This window comes from Chrysemys picta, chromosome 3 (genome assembly GCF_011386835.1).
Source record: "Chrysemys picta bellii isolate R12L10 chromosome 3, ASM1138683v2, whole genome shotgun sequence".
Classification (NCBI taxonomy): domain Eukaryota; kingdom Metazoa; phylum Chordata; order Testudines; family Emydidae; genus Chrysemys; species Chrysemys picta.
In genome coordinates, this window is record NC_088793.1 from 182,739,378 (window position 1) to 182,759,113 (window position 19,736).

At 43.2% G+C, this 19,736-nt stretch overlaps 1 protein-coding gene across 18 annotated transcripts in view; it reads right to left on the reverse strand.

The window, feature by feature from the left end:
* The window catches only part of PPP1R21 (protein phosphatase 1 regulatory subunit 21), a 97,795-nt gene that overhangs the window by 25,913 nt on the left and 52,146 nt on the right, over window positions 1–19,736 (reverse strand). For 12 of the 18 annotated variants that reach the window (XR_010600239.1, XR_010600236.1, XR_010600240.1 and 9 more), the window contains 3 exons: window positions 15,595–15,747; window positions 14,380–14,472; window positions 11,747–11,983 (listed from right to left, as the gene is read on the reverse strand). Coding sequence is in view for 12 of the 18 variants with exons in the window: in XM_065590733.1 (XP_065446805.1) it covers window positions 11,747–11,983; window positions 14,380–14,472; window positions 15,595–15,747 (483 nt within the window). In the remaining 6 variants the exon portion in view is untranslated. Of the gene's footprint in view, window positions 1–3,786; window positions 4,327–5,250; window positions 5,851–7,260; window positions 7,608–8,007; window positions 8,143–11,746; window positions 11,984–14,379; window positions 14,473–15,594; window positions 15,748–19,736 lie in introns of those variants that run through there. The other 6 variants (XR_010600241.1, XR_010600238.1, XM_005282341.5 and 3 more) reach the window with 5 other exon arrangements.

Genomic DNA, 19,736 nt, shown 5'->3' on the forward strand with positions numbered 1-19,736 from the left:
TCCAACAGGTCACTTTGACACCTACTTATAACAAAAAGCAATAAGGTGATTAACTTTTTTAAATTAAAAATCTCAGACAGTTACAAGTTATGAGGCTTTGCTCATACATGAGCTATTAGTGAGGGTGCAACACTAAACTGTAACTTTTTAATAAGTAAAATTTTCTAATTAAATTAGACCAGAGTACTAGAGGCACAGTGTTTACTAATATTTCACAGTGAGATTTTACAAATAGTTACAGTATCCAGGATACTTAAGGATTTTTCCCTTTCAGTATAGATAAAGGCTAAACCAAATACTTATGGAAACCTTGTGCAAAGTTATGAAGCTAGCTGCTGACTAGCCAAGGAACTAATGATTTTTTTTTTAATTTTCCTTTACACAGACCAAGGGATCATGCAAAGAATGATCCCACCTAACATTAGCCAATACTTACTAGTCAGACTGATTATAGTATCTCTCTCAATGTATTGCAAGAAATAGACAAATTAAGTTCCACTATACTAAGATACTTCCTTAGCACCTTCTTTTGGTACCAATGAAGTCCATCTTGAATTTCTTAGAACTCCTATTAAAATCTTTTTCTCTGTGATCTCTCTCATTCAAACAAACTGCCAATGCAATTTGTTGTATGCGGTGTAGCTGTAACTGTGTCGGAACCAGGATATTAGAGAGACAAGGTGGGTGAAGTAACATCTTTTATTGGACCAACATCTCGTTTCATAATTACTTCACCTTGGAAGTAGTTTCTCTTCTTCCTAGTCACTAAGTACTCCATATACAACTATTTTTAAACAAACATTAAACCAGGTTTCCCTCTGCAGCGCCCAAAGTTCTAGGTTTCCTTTTTCACTTCAGTCTGCTTCTGTGTTGTATCCATGACTGAGTCTGTCCACAGACAAATTTCTGAAGTGGAAATTTGTTAAACATACTGTCACAGTTTGGACAGATATATTTTGCTGTTAACAAGGCTGACACGCTGGATGAGACTGCTGTGGTAGGGTAGGTGGTAAAAATGAAATAAAGTACATTGATGAATATTTTCCAACAAACTATCCATTATCAATTATTTCAATTATCAGCTACTGTTTCCTAGTGATCAGAGTTAAACATTACAAATTATATTTCTAAACTGTTCCCCTTTGCTCACTGAGGGTATGTCTACACTACGAAATTAGGACGAATTTATAGAAGCCGGTTTTATAGAAATCGGTTTTATACAGTTGATTGTGTGTGTCCCCACATAAAATGCTCTAAGTGCATTAGGTCGGCGGACCGTGTCCACAGTACCAAGGCTAGCGTCGACTTCCGGAGCGTTGCACTGTGGGTAGCTATCCCACAGTTCCTGCAGTCTCCGCCACCCATTGGAATTCTGGGTTGAGATCCCAATGCCTGATGATGCAAAAACAGTGTCGCGGGCGGTTCTGGGTAAATGTCGTCAGGCCCCTCCACCTCCGTCGGAGCAACAGCAGACAATCGATTCGCGCCTTTTTACCTGGGTTACCTGTGCAGACAATATACCACGGCAAGCCTGGAGCCCGCTCAGCTCAGCGTCACCATATGTCATCTGGGTGTCGGCAGATGTGGTACTGCATTGCTACACAGCAACAGCTAATTGCCTTTTGGCAGTAGACGGTGCAGTATGACTGGTAGTCGTCATCGGCTATCTGGGTACTGGCAGACGTGGGGCTGCATTGCTATACAGCAGCAGCTCCTTGCCTTTTGGCAGTAGATGGTGTATTACGATTGATATCCGTCATCGTCATATTCCTCAGTGAGTTCGATCAGAGGCACCTGGGCAGACATGTTTTGTCTCCTGGAGACTCAGTCCTGTCGGCAGTCCTACTGAACCGTCTTGACGATAATGGCTAGCAGTCGTAGTACAGCATCTTCTGCCAAGCACCCAGAAGATGCCGATGGCTATCAGTCATGCTGCACCGTCTGCTGCCAGCTTAAGATGTAAAAAATAGATGGACCAGATTTGTTCTGTATTCATTTGCTTCCCTCTCCCTCCGTGAAATCAACGGCCTGCTAAACCCAGGGTTTTGAGTTCAATCTTTCGGGGGGGCCACTCTGTGTGACAGTTGGTTGTGTTTCTCCCTGATGCACAGCCACCTTTGTTGATTTTAATTCCCTGTAAGCCATGTCGTCACTCGCCCCTCCCTCCCTCCGTCAGACAATAGTTTTGCGCCTTTTTTCAGCCCAGATGCCATAGCATAGGGATCATGGAGCCCGCTCAGATCACCGCGGCAATTATGAGCACTATGAACACCACGCGCATTGTCCTGGAGAATATGCAGAGCCAGAACATGCCAAAGCAAAACCAGGCGAGGAGGCGATTGCAGCGCGGCGACGAGAGTGATGAGGAAATTGACATGGACATAGACCTCTCACAAAGTACAGGCCCCAGCAATGTGCAAATCATGGTGTTACTGGGGCAGGTTCATGCCGTGGAACGCCGATTCTGGGCCTGGGAAACAAGCACAGACTGGTGGGACCACATCGTGTTGCAGATGTGGGACGATTCCCAGTGGCTGCGAAACTTTCGCATGCGTAACGGCACTTTCATGGAACTTTGTGACTTGCTTTCCCCTGCCCTGAAGCGCCAGAATACCAGGATGAGAGCAGCCCTCACAGTTGAGAAGTGAGTGGCGATAGCCCTGTGGAAGCTTGCAACGCCAGACAGCTACTGGTCAGTCGGGAATCAATTTGGAGTGGGCAAATCTACTGTGGGGGCTGCTGTGATCCAAGTAGCCAACGCAATCAAAGACCTGCTGGTATCAAGGGTAGGGACTCTTGGAAACGTGCAGGTCATAGTGGATGGCTTTGCTGCAATGGGATTCCCAAACTGTGGTGGGGTGATAGACGGAATCCATATCCCTATCTTGGCACCGGAGCACCAAGCCACCGAGTACATAAACTGAAAGGGGTACTTTTCAATGCTGCTGCAAGCCCTGGTGGATCACAAGGGATGTTTCACTAACATCAATGTGGGATGGCCAGGAAAGGTACATGATGCTCACGTCTTCAGGAACTCTGGTCTGTTTCAAAAGATGGAGGAAAGGACTTTCTTCCCAGACCAGAAAATAACCGTTGGGAATGTTGAAATGCCTATCGTTATCCTTGGGGACCCAGCCTAACCCTTAATGCCATGGCTCATGAAGCCGTACACAGGCAGCCTGGACAGGAGTCAGGACCTGTTCAACTATAGACTGAGCAAGTGCCCAGTGGTGGCGGAATGTGCATTTGGACGTTTAAAAGCGCACTGGCGCAGGTTACTGACTCAGATAGACCTCAGCGAAGCCAATATTCCAATTGTTATTGCTGCTTGCTGTGCGCTCCACAATATCTGTGAGAGTAAGGGGGAAACATTTATGGCAGGGTGGGAGGTTGAGGCAAATCGCCTGGCCGCTGATTACGCGCAGCCAGACACCAGGGCGGTTAGAAGAGTACAGCAGGGTGCAGTGCGCATCAAAGAAGCTTTGAAAACTAGTTTTGTGACTGGCCAGGCTACGGTGTGAAACTTCTGTTTGTTTCTCTTTGATGAACCCTCTCCTCCCGCCCCCGTTCACTCTACTTCCCTGTAAACTAACCACCCTCCCCTCCCCCCTTCGAGCACTGCTTGCAGAGGTAATAAAGTCATTGTTACTTCACATTCATGCATTCTTTATTAATTCATCACACAACTAGGGGGATAACTGCCAAAGTAGCCCAGGAGGGGTGGGGGGAGGAGGGAAGGAAAAGGACACACTGCAGTTTAAAACTTTAAAAAACTTTAACACTTACTGAAGGCCAGCCTTCTGATGCTCAGGCAATCATCTGGGGTGGAGTGACTGGGTGGCTGGAGGCCCCCCCACCGCATTCTTGGGCGTCTGGGTGAGGAGGCTATGGAACTTGGGGAGGAGGGCTGTTGGTTACACAGGGGCTGTAGCGGCGGTCTCTGCTCCTGCTGCTTTTCCTGCAGCTCAACCATACGCCGGAGCATATCAGTTTGATGCTCCAGCAGCCGGAGCATATCAGTTTGATGCTCCAGCAGCCGGAGCATATCAGTTTGATGCTCCAGCAGCCGGAGCATCGACTCTTTCCTTCTGACAGCAAGCTGACACCACCTATCCTCTTCAGCCCGCCACTTGCTCTCTTCAGCCCACCACCTCTCCTCTCGTTCATATTGTGCTTTTTTGCACTCTGACATTGACTGCCTCCACGCATTCTGCTGTGCTCTGTCAGTGTGGGAGAACATCTGGAGCTCCGAGAACATATTATCCTGAGTCCACCATTTTCTCCTTCTAATCTTCACTAGCCTCTGTGAAGGAGAAACATTTGCAGCTGGTGGAGGAGAAGGGAGAGGTGGTTAAAAAAAGACACAATTTAGAGAACAATGGATACCACTCTTTCACGTTAAATGCTGTTCACGTTACACAGCACATGTGCTTTCGTTACAAGGTCGCATTTTTCCTCTTATATTGAGGGCCTGCCGGTTTGGTGTGAGAGATCACTCACGCAGTGCCAGGCAACAGATTTCGGCTTGCAGGCAGCCATGGTAAGCCACAGTCTTTTGGCTTTTTTAACCTTCTTAACATGTGGGAATGGTTTCAAACAGTAGCACCCTCCTTTCCCATACCAAGCACCCGTTGGGTTGGCCATTTAAAATGGGTTTGCAATGTAAAAGGAGGGGCTGCGGTTTCCGGGCTAACATGCAGCACAAACCCAATTATGCTCCCCCCCACCCCTCACACCCAATTCTCTGGGATGATCACTTCACCCCTCCCCCCACCGCGTGGCTAACAGCAGGGAGCATTTCTGTTCAGCTGAGCAGGAATGGGCACCTCTGAATGTCCCCTTAATAAAATCACCCCATTTCAACCAGGTGACCGTGAATGATATCACTCTCCTGCGGATAACAAAGGGAGATAAGGAATGGATGTTGTCTGCATGCCAGCAAACACCGGGACCATACGCTACCATGCTTTGTTATGCAAGGATTCCAGACTACGTGCTACTGGCCTGGCGTGGTAAAGTGTCCCACCATGGCGGACAGGATAAGGCAGCCCTCCCCAGAAACCTTTTGCAAAGGCTTTGGGAGTACATGAAGGAGAGCTTTCTGGAGATGTCCCTGGAGGATTTCGCTCCATCCCCATACACGTTAACAGACTTTTCCAGTGGCTGTACTGGCCGCGATTGCCAGGGCAAATTAATCAATAAACACGCTTGCTTTTAAACCATGTGTAATATTTACAAAGGTACACTCACCAGAGGTCCCTTGTGTGCCCTCAGGGTCTGGGAGCACGCCTTGGGTGAGTTCGGGTATTACCGGTTCCAGGTCCAGGGTGATAAACATATCCTGGCTGTTGGGGAAACCGGTTTCTCCACTTCCTTGCTGTGAGCTATCTTCACTGTCTTCATCATCATCTTCCTCGTACCCCGAACCCGCTTCCCTGTTGCGTGATTCTCCATTGATGGAGTCAAAGCACACGGTTGGGGTAGTGGTGGCTGCTTCCCCTAGCATGGCATGCAGCTCTGTGTAGAAGCGGCATGTTTGTGGCTCTGCCCCGGACCTTCCGTTTGCCTCTCTGGCTTTGTGGTAGGCTTGCCTTAGCTCCTTAATTTTCATGCGGCACTGCTGTGCGTCCCTGTTATGGCCTCTGTCCTTCATGGCCTTGGAGACCTTTTCTAATACTTTGCCATTTCTTTTACTGCTACGGAGTTCAGCTAGCACTGATTCATCTCCCCATATGGCGAGCAGATCCCGTACCTCCCGTTCTGTCCACGCTGGAGCTCTTTTGCGATCCTGGGACTCCATCATGGTTACCTGTGCTGATGAGCTCTGCGTGGTCACCTGTGCTCTCCACGCTGGGCAAACAGGAAATGAAATTCAAAAGTTCGCGGGGCTTTTCCTGTCTACCTGGTCAGTGCATCTGAGTTGAGAGTGCTGTCCAGAGCGTTCACAATGAAGCACTGTGGCATAGCTCCCGGAGGCCAATAACGTCGAATTCCATCCACACTACCCCAAATCCGACCCACAAAGGCCGATTTTAGCGCTAATCCCCTCGTCGGAGGTGGAGTAAAGAAACCGGTTTAAAGGGTCCTTTAAGTCGAAAAAAAGGGCTTCGTCGTGTGGACATGCCCAGGCTTAATTCGATTTAACGCTGCTAAATTCGACCTAAACTCGTAGTGTAGACCAGGCCTGAGCTAAGTGTTCAAAAGCTGGCATGAGCACAAATCTTTATAAGCTTATTCTAGGGTGCAAATGCAATTTAGGAACATACTTTACACAGATGAGGCTGAAGGACACGGAAAATCAGTGAAATTTGGAGTCAGCTATGGAAAGGTAATGCAGAGCTTTTTCCCATTTGGGCACAACACAGAGCATGCATCTGCCTAACTTTTTTTAGAGTAACTTTTAAGCCTACTTGTTTGTCCTCTTCTATTTTGCAGAGCCCTAGCATCTTGGAGGTTGTGCTCTTTTGGCTTTCCCCATAGTTCTGTCCCAACAAAGATGCACCAGGCCTCCATGTCAGATTCCAGAGGATGTTCCTAATTGTTACTTTCTGCTTTTAAACATCTTCTTTAACCCAGGCTAGCCCAGCTATGTAGGAAAGGTTCTTTCTGGCAAAGATAAAGATGGGACTTCTAGTTTCTTTAAAGGTGTGTAATTGGCTCTAGAAGGCTAACAGAAATGTTCCCAGAAGCTACAGGCCAAACAAAACTGTGCCTGGAATATATACACATTTACTTATTTTGACATGTGATGTTGACAATGTGTGTTTTAAAGGTCATCAAGTTTTAACTTTGAACCTCAAACTCCGTTTTTAAATAATTATTTTCCATCCCATCATGACACCCCTCAATTTCCCACTGCGAAAATTTAAATTGATAAAAATTAAAAAGTTAAAAAAAAAAAAAACTGATTTTATAAATTATATTAAAAAAAAACCCTGAATTCTGCCAAACCTACTTATCACACATGCTTTATGGGTCTTCATCTTCAAGTAATATATCAGTAAAATGGTAGGGCGTCCCCCGGAAGCAGCATGCACCCACTTTGCCCAACAGCTGTGGAAAATGGGAAACGGCTACTGCATTCTGGGCTCCTGCAGCTAAAGAAGCGAGTCCAAGATTTATATATGGCTTCTTTGGATGAGGGAAGAAGGAGCTGTGAAATCAAGAGAAGAAGCTGAGACACTGAAAAGAAGGAGAGTGCACATTGCTTGTATCCAAAAGACAAAATGGAGAGGGTCGAAAGGAAGAGTGACCAGCTAATAAAAGTTAGAATAAATATTTAATGTTATACGTGGATATGCGCCACAGGTTGGTTTTACGATTGAGGAGAAGGAGGAATTCCAGATCAAGCTGGACCAAATAAGTGAAATACCACAAGCTAAGTACTTGATTATCGGAGCAGATCTCAACAGACATGAGGGAGAACATAGAGAAGGGTATGACAACTGTCACAGAGGACAAGGCTTTGGAACCACAAACGAGGTGAGGATACCTTAGATTTAGCCAGAATCCATGGCCTGATTGTCAAGAGAGGGGGAGACTTAATTACATACAAAAGCGGTGCCAACAAATATCAGATCAATCACTTCCTGACCAGAGGAAAAAATCTAAAATAAAAAAAAAAAAAAAGATTAAGTGATCAAGCTTTACAAGCTGGTAAAGAAAACATCAAAAACAGTGGATGCAGAAGTTAAAGGTCAGGCATCGAAAGCCTTATACACAGAACTACTAACAAAGGAAGTGGAAAAAGGATTAGCCAAGATTAAGCAAAGGTCTTAAACATAGGACTTGGGAGCCATGAAGCAAGTCAAAAATAAAATCAGAGTACTGGTGGAAGATGGTGAAATAGTTAGGAGGTGACAGCGGTTTTATGTGAAACTACTCAATGAAAAGAATACAAAAAACCTGTTGAGGGAAGTATGAGCAAGCAACAACCTCTCAAGACCTATTACCATGGTGGAGACTCAGACATCGCGACAATGAAATATGGGAAGGCAGTGGGACTGGATAGTGTATCCACTGAAGCACTTAAAGCATTTGGTCGTGAGGGAGTTGTGGTGATGAACTTTTTCAACTTAATTCTCCATACTGGAAAAATACCTGATCAGTAGAGGAAGAGCACATTGTTCCCTGTCTTCAAGCCTAAGGGAGATATGCAAGAATGTAGTAATTACTGACCCACCAAGATAATGAGTCACATGATTAAATGGCTGGAAAGAATTATTGGGAGGGACTGGAGCATAAAGTGACAACCAATTTGGGTTTATGCCAGGAAGGTAAATGATGGATGCAGTGTTTGCAGCCCAAATATTGCAGGAGCTATAGAGGAAGAAAAGCAAGGAATTGCACTTAATGCTTGTGGATTTAGAGCAGGGGTAGGCAACCTATGGCACGTGTGCCGAAGGTGGCACGTGAGCTGATTTTCAGTGGCACTCACACTACCCGGGTCCTGGCCACTGGTCCGGGGACCTCTGCATTTTAATTTAATTTTAAATGAAGCTTCTTAAACATTTTAAAAACCTTATTTACTTTACATACAACAGTTTAGTTATATATTATAGACTTATAGAAAGAGACCATCTAAAAATGTTAAAATGTATTACTGGCACGCAAAACCTTAAATTAGAGTGAATAAATGAAGACTTGGCACACCATCTCTGAAAGGTTGCCGACCCCTGATTTAGAGACTGCTTATGACAGAGTTCCTATATAACTGTTATGGCGTTGCCTGCAATTGCATATTCTGCCAGAGATACATGTTCAGACTATCATAGACATATACTAGGATAGCACAATAGTAGCAAGAAGCTGCTGTGGCTACAGCAAGTCATTCACTGGGACGGTAGGTCTAAATCAAGTATCAGCCTTAAACCCATTCCTATGGCCTGGTCCACACTAACCCCCCACTTTGAACTAAGGTACACAAATTCAGCTACGTTAATAACGTAGCTGAATTCGAAGTACCCTAATTCGAACTTATCGCGGGTCCAGACGCGGCAGGCAGGCTCCCCCGTTGATGCCGCGTACTCCTCTCGCCAAGCTGGAGTACTGGCGTCGATGGCGAGCACTTCCGGGATCGATCCGGGATCTATTTATCGCGTCTAGACAAGACGCGATAAATCGATCCCAGAAGATCGATTGCTTACCGCCGGACCTGGAGGTAAGTGTAGACCTACCCTATGTGTGATTGTAATGGACACCTTAACGCAGGAGATTAGGGGAGAGGCTCCATGCAGTGTACTTTTTGCTGATGACATTATGTCACGATCTGAAGATAAATATTAACTGAAAAGAGACCTAGAACTATTGAAGGTCACATTAAAAGAAAATGTCTTACAAATCAGCCGATACAAAATGGAACTCGTGCAATGCTTCCTTGAGAGGGACAACGAGAAGCCAGTAAAACTCGATGGTGCAGAGTTAAAGTCTGTGCAACAATTTAAATACCGCAGTTCAGTGTTGGGCCATGATGGGAATGTGGATGGAGATGTTGGAAGCCACACGAAGAGTGCTCGGTATAAATGGACCAAGTTGACAGGAATTCTCTGCAGTAGGAATTGTGTAAGTAAATTAAAGACCAAAGTGTATAAGATTATGATTAGGCCAGCCCTGAAGTCAAGGTCAGAATGCTGGCCAATGAAGAAGAGAAAAACTACTTTACACTGCCAAAATGAGAATACTCAGATGGACGAAGAGTAAGACAAGAGCTGATAGTGTACGCAATAAAATGGTACAAGCAGTGATTCAGATAGCCTCCATTGTGGAAAAGGTGAGGGAATATTGACTGAGATAGCTGCATCATGTGAGATGTTTGCCAGAGAGTACAAGAGCTAGTAGTCATGGGACAAAGACCACAAGGAAGAGACTTAGAAAAAGGTGGCTTAAGACACTGAAGAACAACATGAGGAAGGTTTCAGAGTGGTAGCCATGTTAGTCTGTATCAGCAAAAAATACGAGGAGTACCTGTGGCACCTTAGAGACCAACAAATTTATTTGGGCATAAGCTTTCGTGGGTTAAAATCCACTTCATCGGATGCATGTAGTGGAAAATACAGTAGGAAGATAGATAGATAGATAGATAGATAGATATACACACACACACACACACACACACACACAGAGAACATGAAAAAATGGGTGTTGCCATACCAACTATAACGAGACTAATCAATTAAGGTAGGCTATTATCAGGAGAAAAAAACAGTAACAGTAGGGGGGGGGAAATTAGCAACCACACAACAAAACACTAACTAAGGAACCTATCCTTGCAACAAAACCCATTGCCAACTCTGTCCACATAGCTATTCAAGGGACATCATCATAAGACCTAATCACATCAGCCACACAATCAGAGACTCATTCACCTACACATCTACCAATGTGATATATGCCATCATGTGCCAGCAATGCCCCTCGGTTTGGCCAATGTACATGGCAGGACAGTCTCTATGCAAAAGAATAAATGGACACAAATCAGATGTCAAGAATTATAACATTCAAAACCAGTCGGAGAACACTTCAATCTCCCTGGACACTCAATTACAGACCTAAACGTCTCAATACTCCAACAAAAAACACTTCAAAAACAGACTCCAATGAGAAACTGTTGAATTGGAATTAATTTGCAAACTGGACACCATTAAATTAGGCTTGAATAAAGACTGGAGTGGATGGGTCATTACACAAAGTAAAACTATTTCCCCATGTTTATTTTTCCCCCTACTGTTACCACACCTTCTTGTCAACTTTTGGAAATGGGCCATCCTGATTATCACTACAAAAGTTTGTTTGCCTCCTTCTGATAATAGCCCACCTTAATTGATTAGTCTCGTTATAGTTGGTATGGCAACACCCATTTTTTCACAGTGTGTGTGTGTGTGTGTGTGTGTGTGTGAGAGATATTATATATCTTCCTACTGTATTTTCCACTGCATACATCCGATGAAGTGGGTTTTAGCCCACGAAAGCTTATGCCCAAATAAATTTGTTAGTCTCAAAGGTGCTACAAGTACTCCTCATTCTTTTAACCTGAGGAAGCTTAGTTTCAGCTTGGAAGACACACTTGACAAGAATGCTTGGAGACAAAGAACATGAGTCACCAACACCGAACAACAGGACACGACAAAGGCAAAGAAGGTTAATTCTGTTATAAGCTATAACTTATAAGTAATCACAGGTCCACATTATTTTTTATAACAAATATACACTATCAGTTCAAGGAAGCTATCCTAGTTACAATTTATTAGCAGATCATGAATTTGATACATTACAGGTAAGCAGCATTTGTATCTTCCAACGATGCTTAAGTAGTCTAAAAATATTGTCTATAAGAGAAATGTAAATATTTTAGGCCAACTCTAAGTAAGTTACTTCTTGCAGGATACCAGCTCTCTGTATACTTTTGATTCTCATTTTTAAAGTCAGTTCTTTACATCTCCTACCAATGTGACTTTTGTGGACCTATAAGTAATATTAATGAAGTTGCAGAACAAGACAGGTGTCTCTAAAAAAACCAAAAATACAAAAAACAATCACTAAGGCCTGCATTCTGGGAGACATCAGCTGTCAACTTGATTTAGACTCAAAACTGCTTTAAATTTAATGTGGATGATGTCATAATTAAAACCTCAAATGATATTGTTCCATTGATCAAACAATATTACCGAAAAGTTGCTGTTTCCAAGTGTAAAAGATCTTTCCTCCAGCACACTGAGAAATAAAAGGATCTGAGGAAAAAATCACTTACCAGACTCATTCTTTTAACAGGCTCCCTTGAAGTCTTTTTTATGGCTTCTTCTTTCTCTCGTTCGGCTGCATTCAGCAGAACAGAATTTTCTGGCATAGGCTCAATCAACTGTCCACTAAGTGAGCTCTTTAGCTTCTGGTTTTCTTTCTCTAACTTAATTTTGGCTAGCTGGGCCTCAAGCATCCAATGTTCCTTTTCCTGCTCCAGTTTTGCAATCTTCTCCAAACTTTGCTGGACCTTAAGAAGGAAAAGTTAACTGTGTTTGAATTGTAGAAAGAATGTGAAGTGTTGGGAATTAAATTAAGAATTACCCGAAGACATATAGTCTAAGTAAGTGAATGAGATTAGATGGTACAACAGGTTAATGCCTAAAGGCCCACAGTTCTAGGTTTAATATGCTTAGGTCACAAGTAGAATGTGTTTAATGGTTTCAATTGGTCCCTACTGCTTATCTGCACATCACAACAGTCAGCACAATTGGCAATCTTCCATTAAGGGGGATACAGGGCTAGAATATCAGAGTAGTTGTAGGTCAGGATTAGAAGAACTGTGTGTGGAAATTTGAACAGCAGTATGCCTGGCTCCAGCCAGCCACTTCACAGCTTTAAGATTTGCTAGCTGATAACAAACATGTTGCAAAAATAAAGGAATAAACACAATACAAATTAAATTTATGGGCTGCAATTCCTCAAGAGCCATAGAAAAATATTTAATCTTGGAAAATTCCACATACATTTCATTTAAACTCCTCTTCCTTAGTACACTCTAAACAAGATATTTTCCATTTATTAAAAGCTCATTAACAACCCACTGATTTCTTTGCACTGATCAGGTAGTTAATATCCAGAACAAGTGTTCTCAAACTTCACTGCACTGCGACCCGCTTCGGACAACAAAAATTACTACAAGACCCCAGGAGGGGGACTGAAGCCGGAGCCCCGCCGAACCAGGCGGGGGGTAGGGAGGGGCCAAAGCTGAACCCCATGGGGTTCAGCCTTGGGGAAGGGGGACTGTAACCTGAGCCCTGCCCCCCAGGGCTGAAACCAAAGCCTGAGCCCTGCCACCTGGCAGTGGGGCTCAGTCTTAGGCTTCAGCCCCGGCCCCAGCAAGTGTAACACCAGCCGTGGCGACCCCATTAAAATTGGGTTGCGACCCACTTTGGGGTCCCAACCCACAGTTTGAGAACCGCTGATCTAGAGCAGTTAGCCTCTGCTTTAGCTTGGCCCCAGTCTATCCAAACTAGCTACTACCTAATCCCTAAAGTTTGACATATACTCAGCATATAGATTCTCAAGAGAACAAATTAAACTTTGTTTAGCTTCCTCTTGCCCCAGAGCTTCCAGAGAGCAACTCCAAAGCTTACAGACCCTCTATGACACTTCGTAATTCATTTTTTTCTGCCAGTGACCATTTAAGATTAATAGAATGCATATTTTAAATTCCAAGTAATCAAATAGATGGGATTTTTAATTTAAAATCCCTTCAGATAAATATACTTCTACATAATCTTACCTCCTGAGTGCAGGAATACAATAAGAATGGTAATGCCAGATCAAACATACCATATATCTGAGAATAAAATCTAAACACACATTTGTTAACTGAAGGAGGACACAGTTGACTGGAAAGTAAAGTTATGAGACATAGTACAAAGTCCAAGAGATCATTTCTTTAAAAAAACAGAGCAAGAAATGACCAAATCGAACAGGAAATGCTAAATAATGGATACTAGACTAAACTGCATATATTTTGCATTTCTTGCCAAATTAAGTATTCTGTAAAAAATAATCTGATCTCATGTTTTCAGTGGAAAATTAGCATAATGCTGCTGTTGAGGTGACCTATTCTAAAGTATTATGTTATGGGAAAGCAAAACTCCACTGTTTCTGGATACTTTTGTTTGGCCGTAATACAGAAAGCTACTGTTCACTGTAAACTGAACAAATGGGAAATCTACAATCTAATCTGAAGTCTCAAATTGAGGAGGGCCATTTGTTTTATAAAGTAACAACCCCTCTGATAATTTCTTGTGTAACAGTGCAACATATCTTTATGAGGAATAAGATACTCATCCTGAATCAAAGTATTGTACAGCCCTTTATTTGCTTTGTCAAACGGGTTTCAGTTTTTGGTGGTGCAATGGTAACATTCTAATTAAAAATGTAACTTCAGATGGGTGATAATTAGGTTGTTATATCAGTTCTTCCTTCTCAAAAGTGCACGCAAACATCAGTTTTGTGACTGGACAGAAATTTTCATCTTTGTAGTTTGTGCTAGGCTCAAACCAAATCAAATTCCCTTCTCCATCCTACATCTATAATTCCAGAATTCTTTTTACTAAAAGATTATGACTCTCTTCCTAATACAGAAATGTGAACTAGACATTAAAATGAAGAAGGCTCAAGACAAGTTCTCCCTAATAAGAACAGACTAACAGACATTATAGATCAGCTTGCAACTAATTATAGAAATTGTAAAGCAAGTATGTCAGAGTTTACAGATATAAATACATCTGTAATTTCAATTTTGTAACAGACTAACTCAAATTAATAAATGTGACCTTTAGACATAGCAAACTGTTTTTATTAGAAAAAAGTGTTAACACATATTTGTCAAAATATATACAAGAATACCTGTTGTGCAAGACCTTCTCTACTTTCTGTGGAACTCAGAAGAACTCTGCGATTGGCCAAAGCCTCTTCATAAGGCACTGAATCTGAATAGGGCTATAACCAAAGAAACAGCAAAGGCTTTCACAGTAAATCAAATTATATATTTTCCATGTTCTTTTCTTGATCTCCTCCTCCCCACTGTCCTTACTAAAGCAATGTGAAGAGTTCTGCTTTGCATGTTTAAAATTTCTTTCATTTCGCTTCCCTATCTAGTAATACAAGCCAGTTGGGTCTCCAAGCAAGGCAAAATGATTAGTACAGTATACATGCCACTTAGGACATGTTTGAAGTCTGCTTAACTGGGACATCCCCCAAGGAATCAATGTAAGCTTTTTGGGGAGATTTAGTGGTGCTTGAATCTTTCAGTTTAGCAGGGTTCATTATTTGCAAAGTACTTTTTCATCCTTATATACAAATTTTGTGTTTCCACTTTATGTTGTTTTTGTCAATTTGCCTCACTAACCGTTGCCAGTCCCTTCAAAGAAATACAGTAAATTTAACATTCCACATGTATGTTCCTGGCTATTCATATGGAAAGAACAAACTACATATACAGGTGGGCTACCTTTCTAGCAGCCTTGCAGCTGATCCTACTGGCGAAACTGGGCAAACAGTAAGATCAGAGCTTGCTCTCAACCCACGGTGCTCTGACACCCCCACCCCTCAGACAACAGCCTTACAGTAGAACCTCAGAGTTACGAACACCTTGGGAATGGAGGTTGTTCGTAACTCTGAAATGTTCATAACTGAACAAAACACTATGGTGGTTCTTTCAAAAGTTTACAACCGAATATTGACTTAATACAGCTCTGACACTCTACTATGCAGAAGAAAAATGCTTTCCCTTTATTTTATTTTTTTAGCAGTTTACGTTTAACACAGTAGTATACTGTATTTGCTTTTTTATTATTTTTGGTCTCTGATGCTGCTCGATTGTGTACTTCCGGTTCCAAATGAGGTGTGTGGTTGGTCAGTCCGTAACACTGGAGTTTACAACTCTGAGGTTCTACTGTACTATTAAAATGGTTCTGATAACCAATAATTCTTGTTTCATGGGGGAGGAAAGTCCATTCAATATGGCATCCTGATTAAGAGGATTCTATTGTCTAAGGTAACTGAATTAGATACAATCCTTTGCCTTCTCTACTTGAATGTAAATGTTAGCTGAACACACACCTTCTTTAAAGATTTCATGTAGGCAACTGCTTTCTTCTTGTACTGGAGCATACATTCAGCTGATAGAGGGCTGATGAACTCTGTCCCTCCCTTAGGCCCACAGCTCAATGAAGCCGTGAAGTGGTCTAAGTTGTTGCTAAAGAATGAGGCAATCTAGACAGGTCAAGAAAGATTTTTACTTTAAATAGAAAAAAGTGTCAGAAATAACAAAAGAGAAAGAATAGTCATGGAACTGAAGTTCATAGCAAAATTGCAAATACAAATTTATTAGGGGCTTTACAAAACTCACATATTGCACAGGCATGAACTAAACAAAGATCATTCGCAATCATGCCTGCTCCCCTATTAAGCATGTATCTTTCGCAGTACTGCGATGTATCACAACAGTAGCAAACTAATTTGCAAATAGCTTTTTAAAAATGGATCTGGAAATCTTAGAATATAACAGATCTTTACTAGGGCTGTCAAGCAATTAAAAAAATTAATCGCGATTAATCGCACCATTAAATAGAATACGATTTATTTAAATATTTTTGGATGTTTTCTACATTTTCAAATATATTGATTTCAAATTACAACACAGAATACAAAGTGTACAGCACTCACTTTATATTTATTTTTGATTACAAGTATTTGCACCTTAAAAAACAAAAAGAAATAGTATTTTTCAATTCACCTAATACAAGTACTGTAATGCAATCTCTATCATGAAAGTTGAACTTACAAATGTAGAATTATGTACAAAAAACTGCATTCAAAAATAAAACAATGTAAAATTTTAAAGCCTGCAAGTTCACTCAGTCCTACTTATTGTTCAGCCAACTGCTCAGACAAACAAGTTTGTTTACATTTGCCGGAGATAATGTTGCCCGCTTCTTGTTTACAATGTCATCTGAAAGTGAGAACAGGCGTTCTCATTGCACTGTTGTAGCCGGCGTCGCAAGATATTTATGTGCCAGATGCACTACATATTCATGTGTCTCTTCATCTTCAACCACCAGTCCACAGGACATGCTGATGATGGATTCTACTTGATAACAATCCAAAGTTGTCATAACTATAAACAGCCCTCCTGTGTACAGTACTATAAAAAGCCCTCCTGTGTACAGTACTATAAAATCCCTCCTGGCCAGAGACTCCAAAATCCTTTTACCTGTAAAGGGTTAAGAAGCTCAGGTAACCTGGCTGACATCTGACCCAAAGGACCAATAAGGGGACAAGATACTTTCAAATCTTGGTTGGGGGGGGGGGGGGGGAAGGCTTTTGTTTGTGCTCTTTGTTTTGGGGGTTGTTCGCTCTTGGGACTGAGAGGGACCAGACATCAATCCAGGCTCTCCAAATCTTTCTGAACAAGTCTCTCATATTTCCAACTTGTAAACAAACAACCAGGCAAGGCGTGTTAGTTTTTCATCTTTGTTTTCTCAACTTGTAAATGTACCTTTTTGCTAGACTGTTTATCTCTGTTTGCTGTAACTTTGAACCTAAGGCTAGAGGGGATTCCTCTGGGCTCTTTAAGTTTGATTACCCTGTAAAGTTAGTTTCCATCCTGATTTTACAGAGATGATTTTTACCTTTTTCTTTAATTAAAAGCGTTCTTTTTAAGAACCTGAATGATTTTTCCTTGTTTTTAGATCCAAGGGGGTTGGATCTTGATCCACCAGGAGTTGGTGGGAGGTAGGAGGGAGGATGGTTAATTTCTCCTTATTTTAAGATCCAAGGGGTTTGGATCTGTATTCACCAGGGAATTGGTGAAGAGTCTCTCAAGGCTACCTAGGGAAGGGAATTAGCACATTTGGGAGTGGTGGCAGCAGACCAGATCTAAGCTGGTAGTTAAGCTTAGAAGTTTTCATGCAGGCCCCCACATTTGTACCCTGAAGTTCAGAGTTGGGAAGCAGCCTTGACAAAAGTAATGTGGACCGACGTGTTCATTTTCATTATTTGAGTCAGATGCCACCAGCAGAAGGTTGATTTGCTTTTTTGGTGGTTCAGGTTCTGTAGTTTCTGCATCGGAATTTTTCTCTTTTAAGAATTCTGAAAGCATGCTCCACACCTCGTCCCTCTCAGATTTTGGAAGGCATTTCAGATTCTTAAACTTTAAGTCAAGTGCTGTAGCTATCTTTCGAAATCTCACATCGGTACCTTCTTTGCGTTTTGTCAAATTTGTAGTGAAAGTGTTCTTAAAATGAACAACACGTATTGGATCATCATCCAAGACTGCTATAACATGAAATATATGGCAGAATGCGGGTAAAACAGAGCAGGGGACATACAATTCTGCCCCAAGGAGTTCAGCCACCAATTCAATTAATGCTTTTTTTTTTTTTTTTTTTTTTAAAGCATTGAAGCATGTCCTCTGGAATGGTGGCCAGAACATGAAGGGGCATACAAATGTTTAGCATATCTGGCACGTAAATACCTTGCAATGCCAGATACAAAAGTGCTAAGCAAATGCCTGTTCTCACTTTCTGGTGACATTGTAAATAAGAAGAGGGCATTATCTCTTGTAAATGTAAACAAAGTTGCTTGTCTTAGGCCTTGTCTACACTACGAGAGTAGTTCGATTTTACTTGCATCGAATTTTTGTAATCGATATTGCAAAGTCGAACGTGTGTGTCCACACTAAGGACAGTAATTCGACTTTGTGCGTCCACACTAACGGTGATAGCGTCGACATTCGAAGCGGTGCACTGTGGTCAGCTATCCCACAGTTCCCGCAGTCCCCTCTGCCCATTGGAATTCTGGGTGTAGCCGGCAATGCCTTCTGGGTAACAAAATGAGTCGAGGGTGCTTTTGGGAAACTGTCGTCATCCGTCCATCACTCCCGCCCTCCCTCCCTGAAAGCGCCGGCGGGAAAACAGTTCGCGCGCTTTTCCAGTCATTGACAGCGCGGACGCCACTGTACTCCGAGCATGGAGCCCGCTGCGACCATCGCTGCAGTTGTGGCCGCTCTCAACGTCTCGCAGCTTATCATAAAGGTTTCCCTGAGGCAGATGCAGAAAAGTCAGGCAAGGAGGCTACGGCACCGCGGTGATGTCCTGAAGTCTGAGAGTAGCACAGACCTGTCAGAAAGCAGGCGACCCAGCGCCGAGGACATCACAGTGGCAATGGGTCATGTTGATGCCGTGGAACGGCGATTCTGGGCACGGGAGACAAGCACTGAGTGGTGGGACCGCATAGTGCTGCAGGTCTGGGATGAATCCCAGTGGCTGCGAAACTTTCGCATGCGGAAGGGAACTTTCCTGGAACTTTGTGAGTTGCTGTCCCCTGCCCTGAAGCGCAGTGACACCCGGTTGCGAGCTGCACTGAGTGTACAGAAGCGAGTGGCCATAGCCCTGTGGAAGCTTGCAACGCCAGACAGCTACCGGTCAGTCGCGAACCAGTTTGGGGTGGGCAAATCTACCGTGGGGGTTGTTGTGATGCAAGTAGCGAAGGCAATCGTTGATGTACTGCTGCCAAAGGTAGTGACCCTGGGAAACGTGGAGGCGATCATAGATGGCTTCGCAGCGATGGGATTCCCAAACTGCGGTGGGGCCATAGATGGAACTCACATCCCTATCCTGGCACCGGACCACCAGGCCACCCAGTACATTAACCGAAAGGGATACTTTTCCATGGTGCTGCAAGCACTGGTGGACCACAGGGGACGTTTTACCAACATCTACGTGGGATGGCCGGGCAAGGTTCATGACGCTCGTGTTTTCAGGAACTCTGGTCTGTTTAGACGGCTGCAACAAGGTATTTACTTCCCGGACCACAAAATAACTGTTGGGGATGTGGAGATGCCTATAGTCATCCTCGGGGACCCAGCCTACCCGCTAATGCCCTGGCTCATGAAGCCCTATACTGGCGCCCTGGACACTGAAAAAGAACTCTTCAACTACCGGCTGAGCAAGTGCAGAATGGTGGTGGAGTGTGCTTTTGGCCGTCTCAAGGGGAGATGGAGAAGCTTACTGACTCGCTGTGATCTCAGCGAAACCAATATCCCCATTGTTATAGCAGCTTGCTGTGTGCTCCACAATCTCTGTGAGAGCAAGGGGGAGACCTTTATGGCGGGGTGGGAGGTTGACGAAAATAGCCTGGCTGGTGATTACTCACAGCCAGACAGCCGGGCGATTAGAAGAGACCAGCGGGAAGCGCTGTGC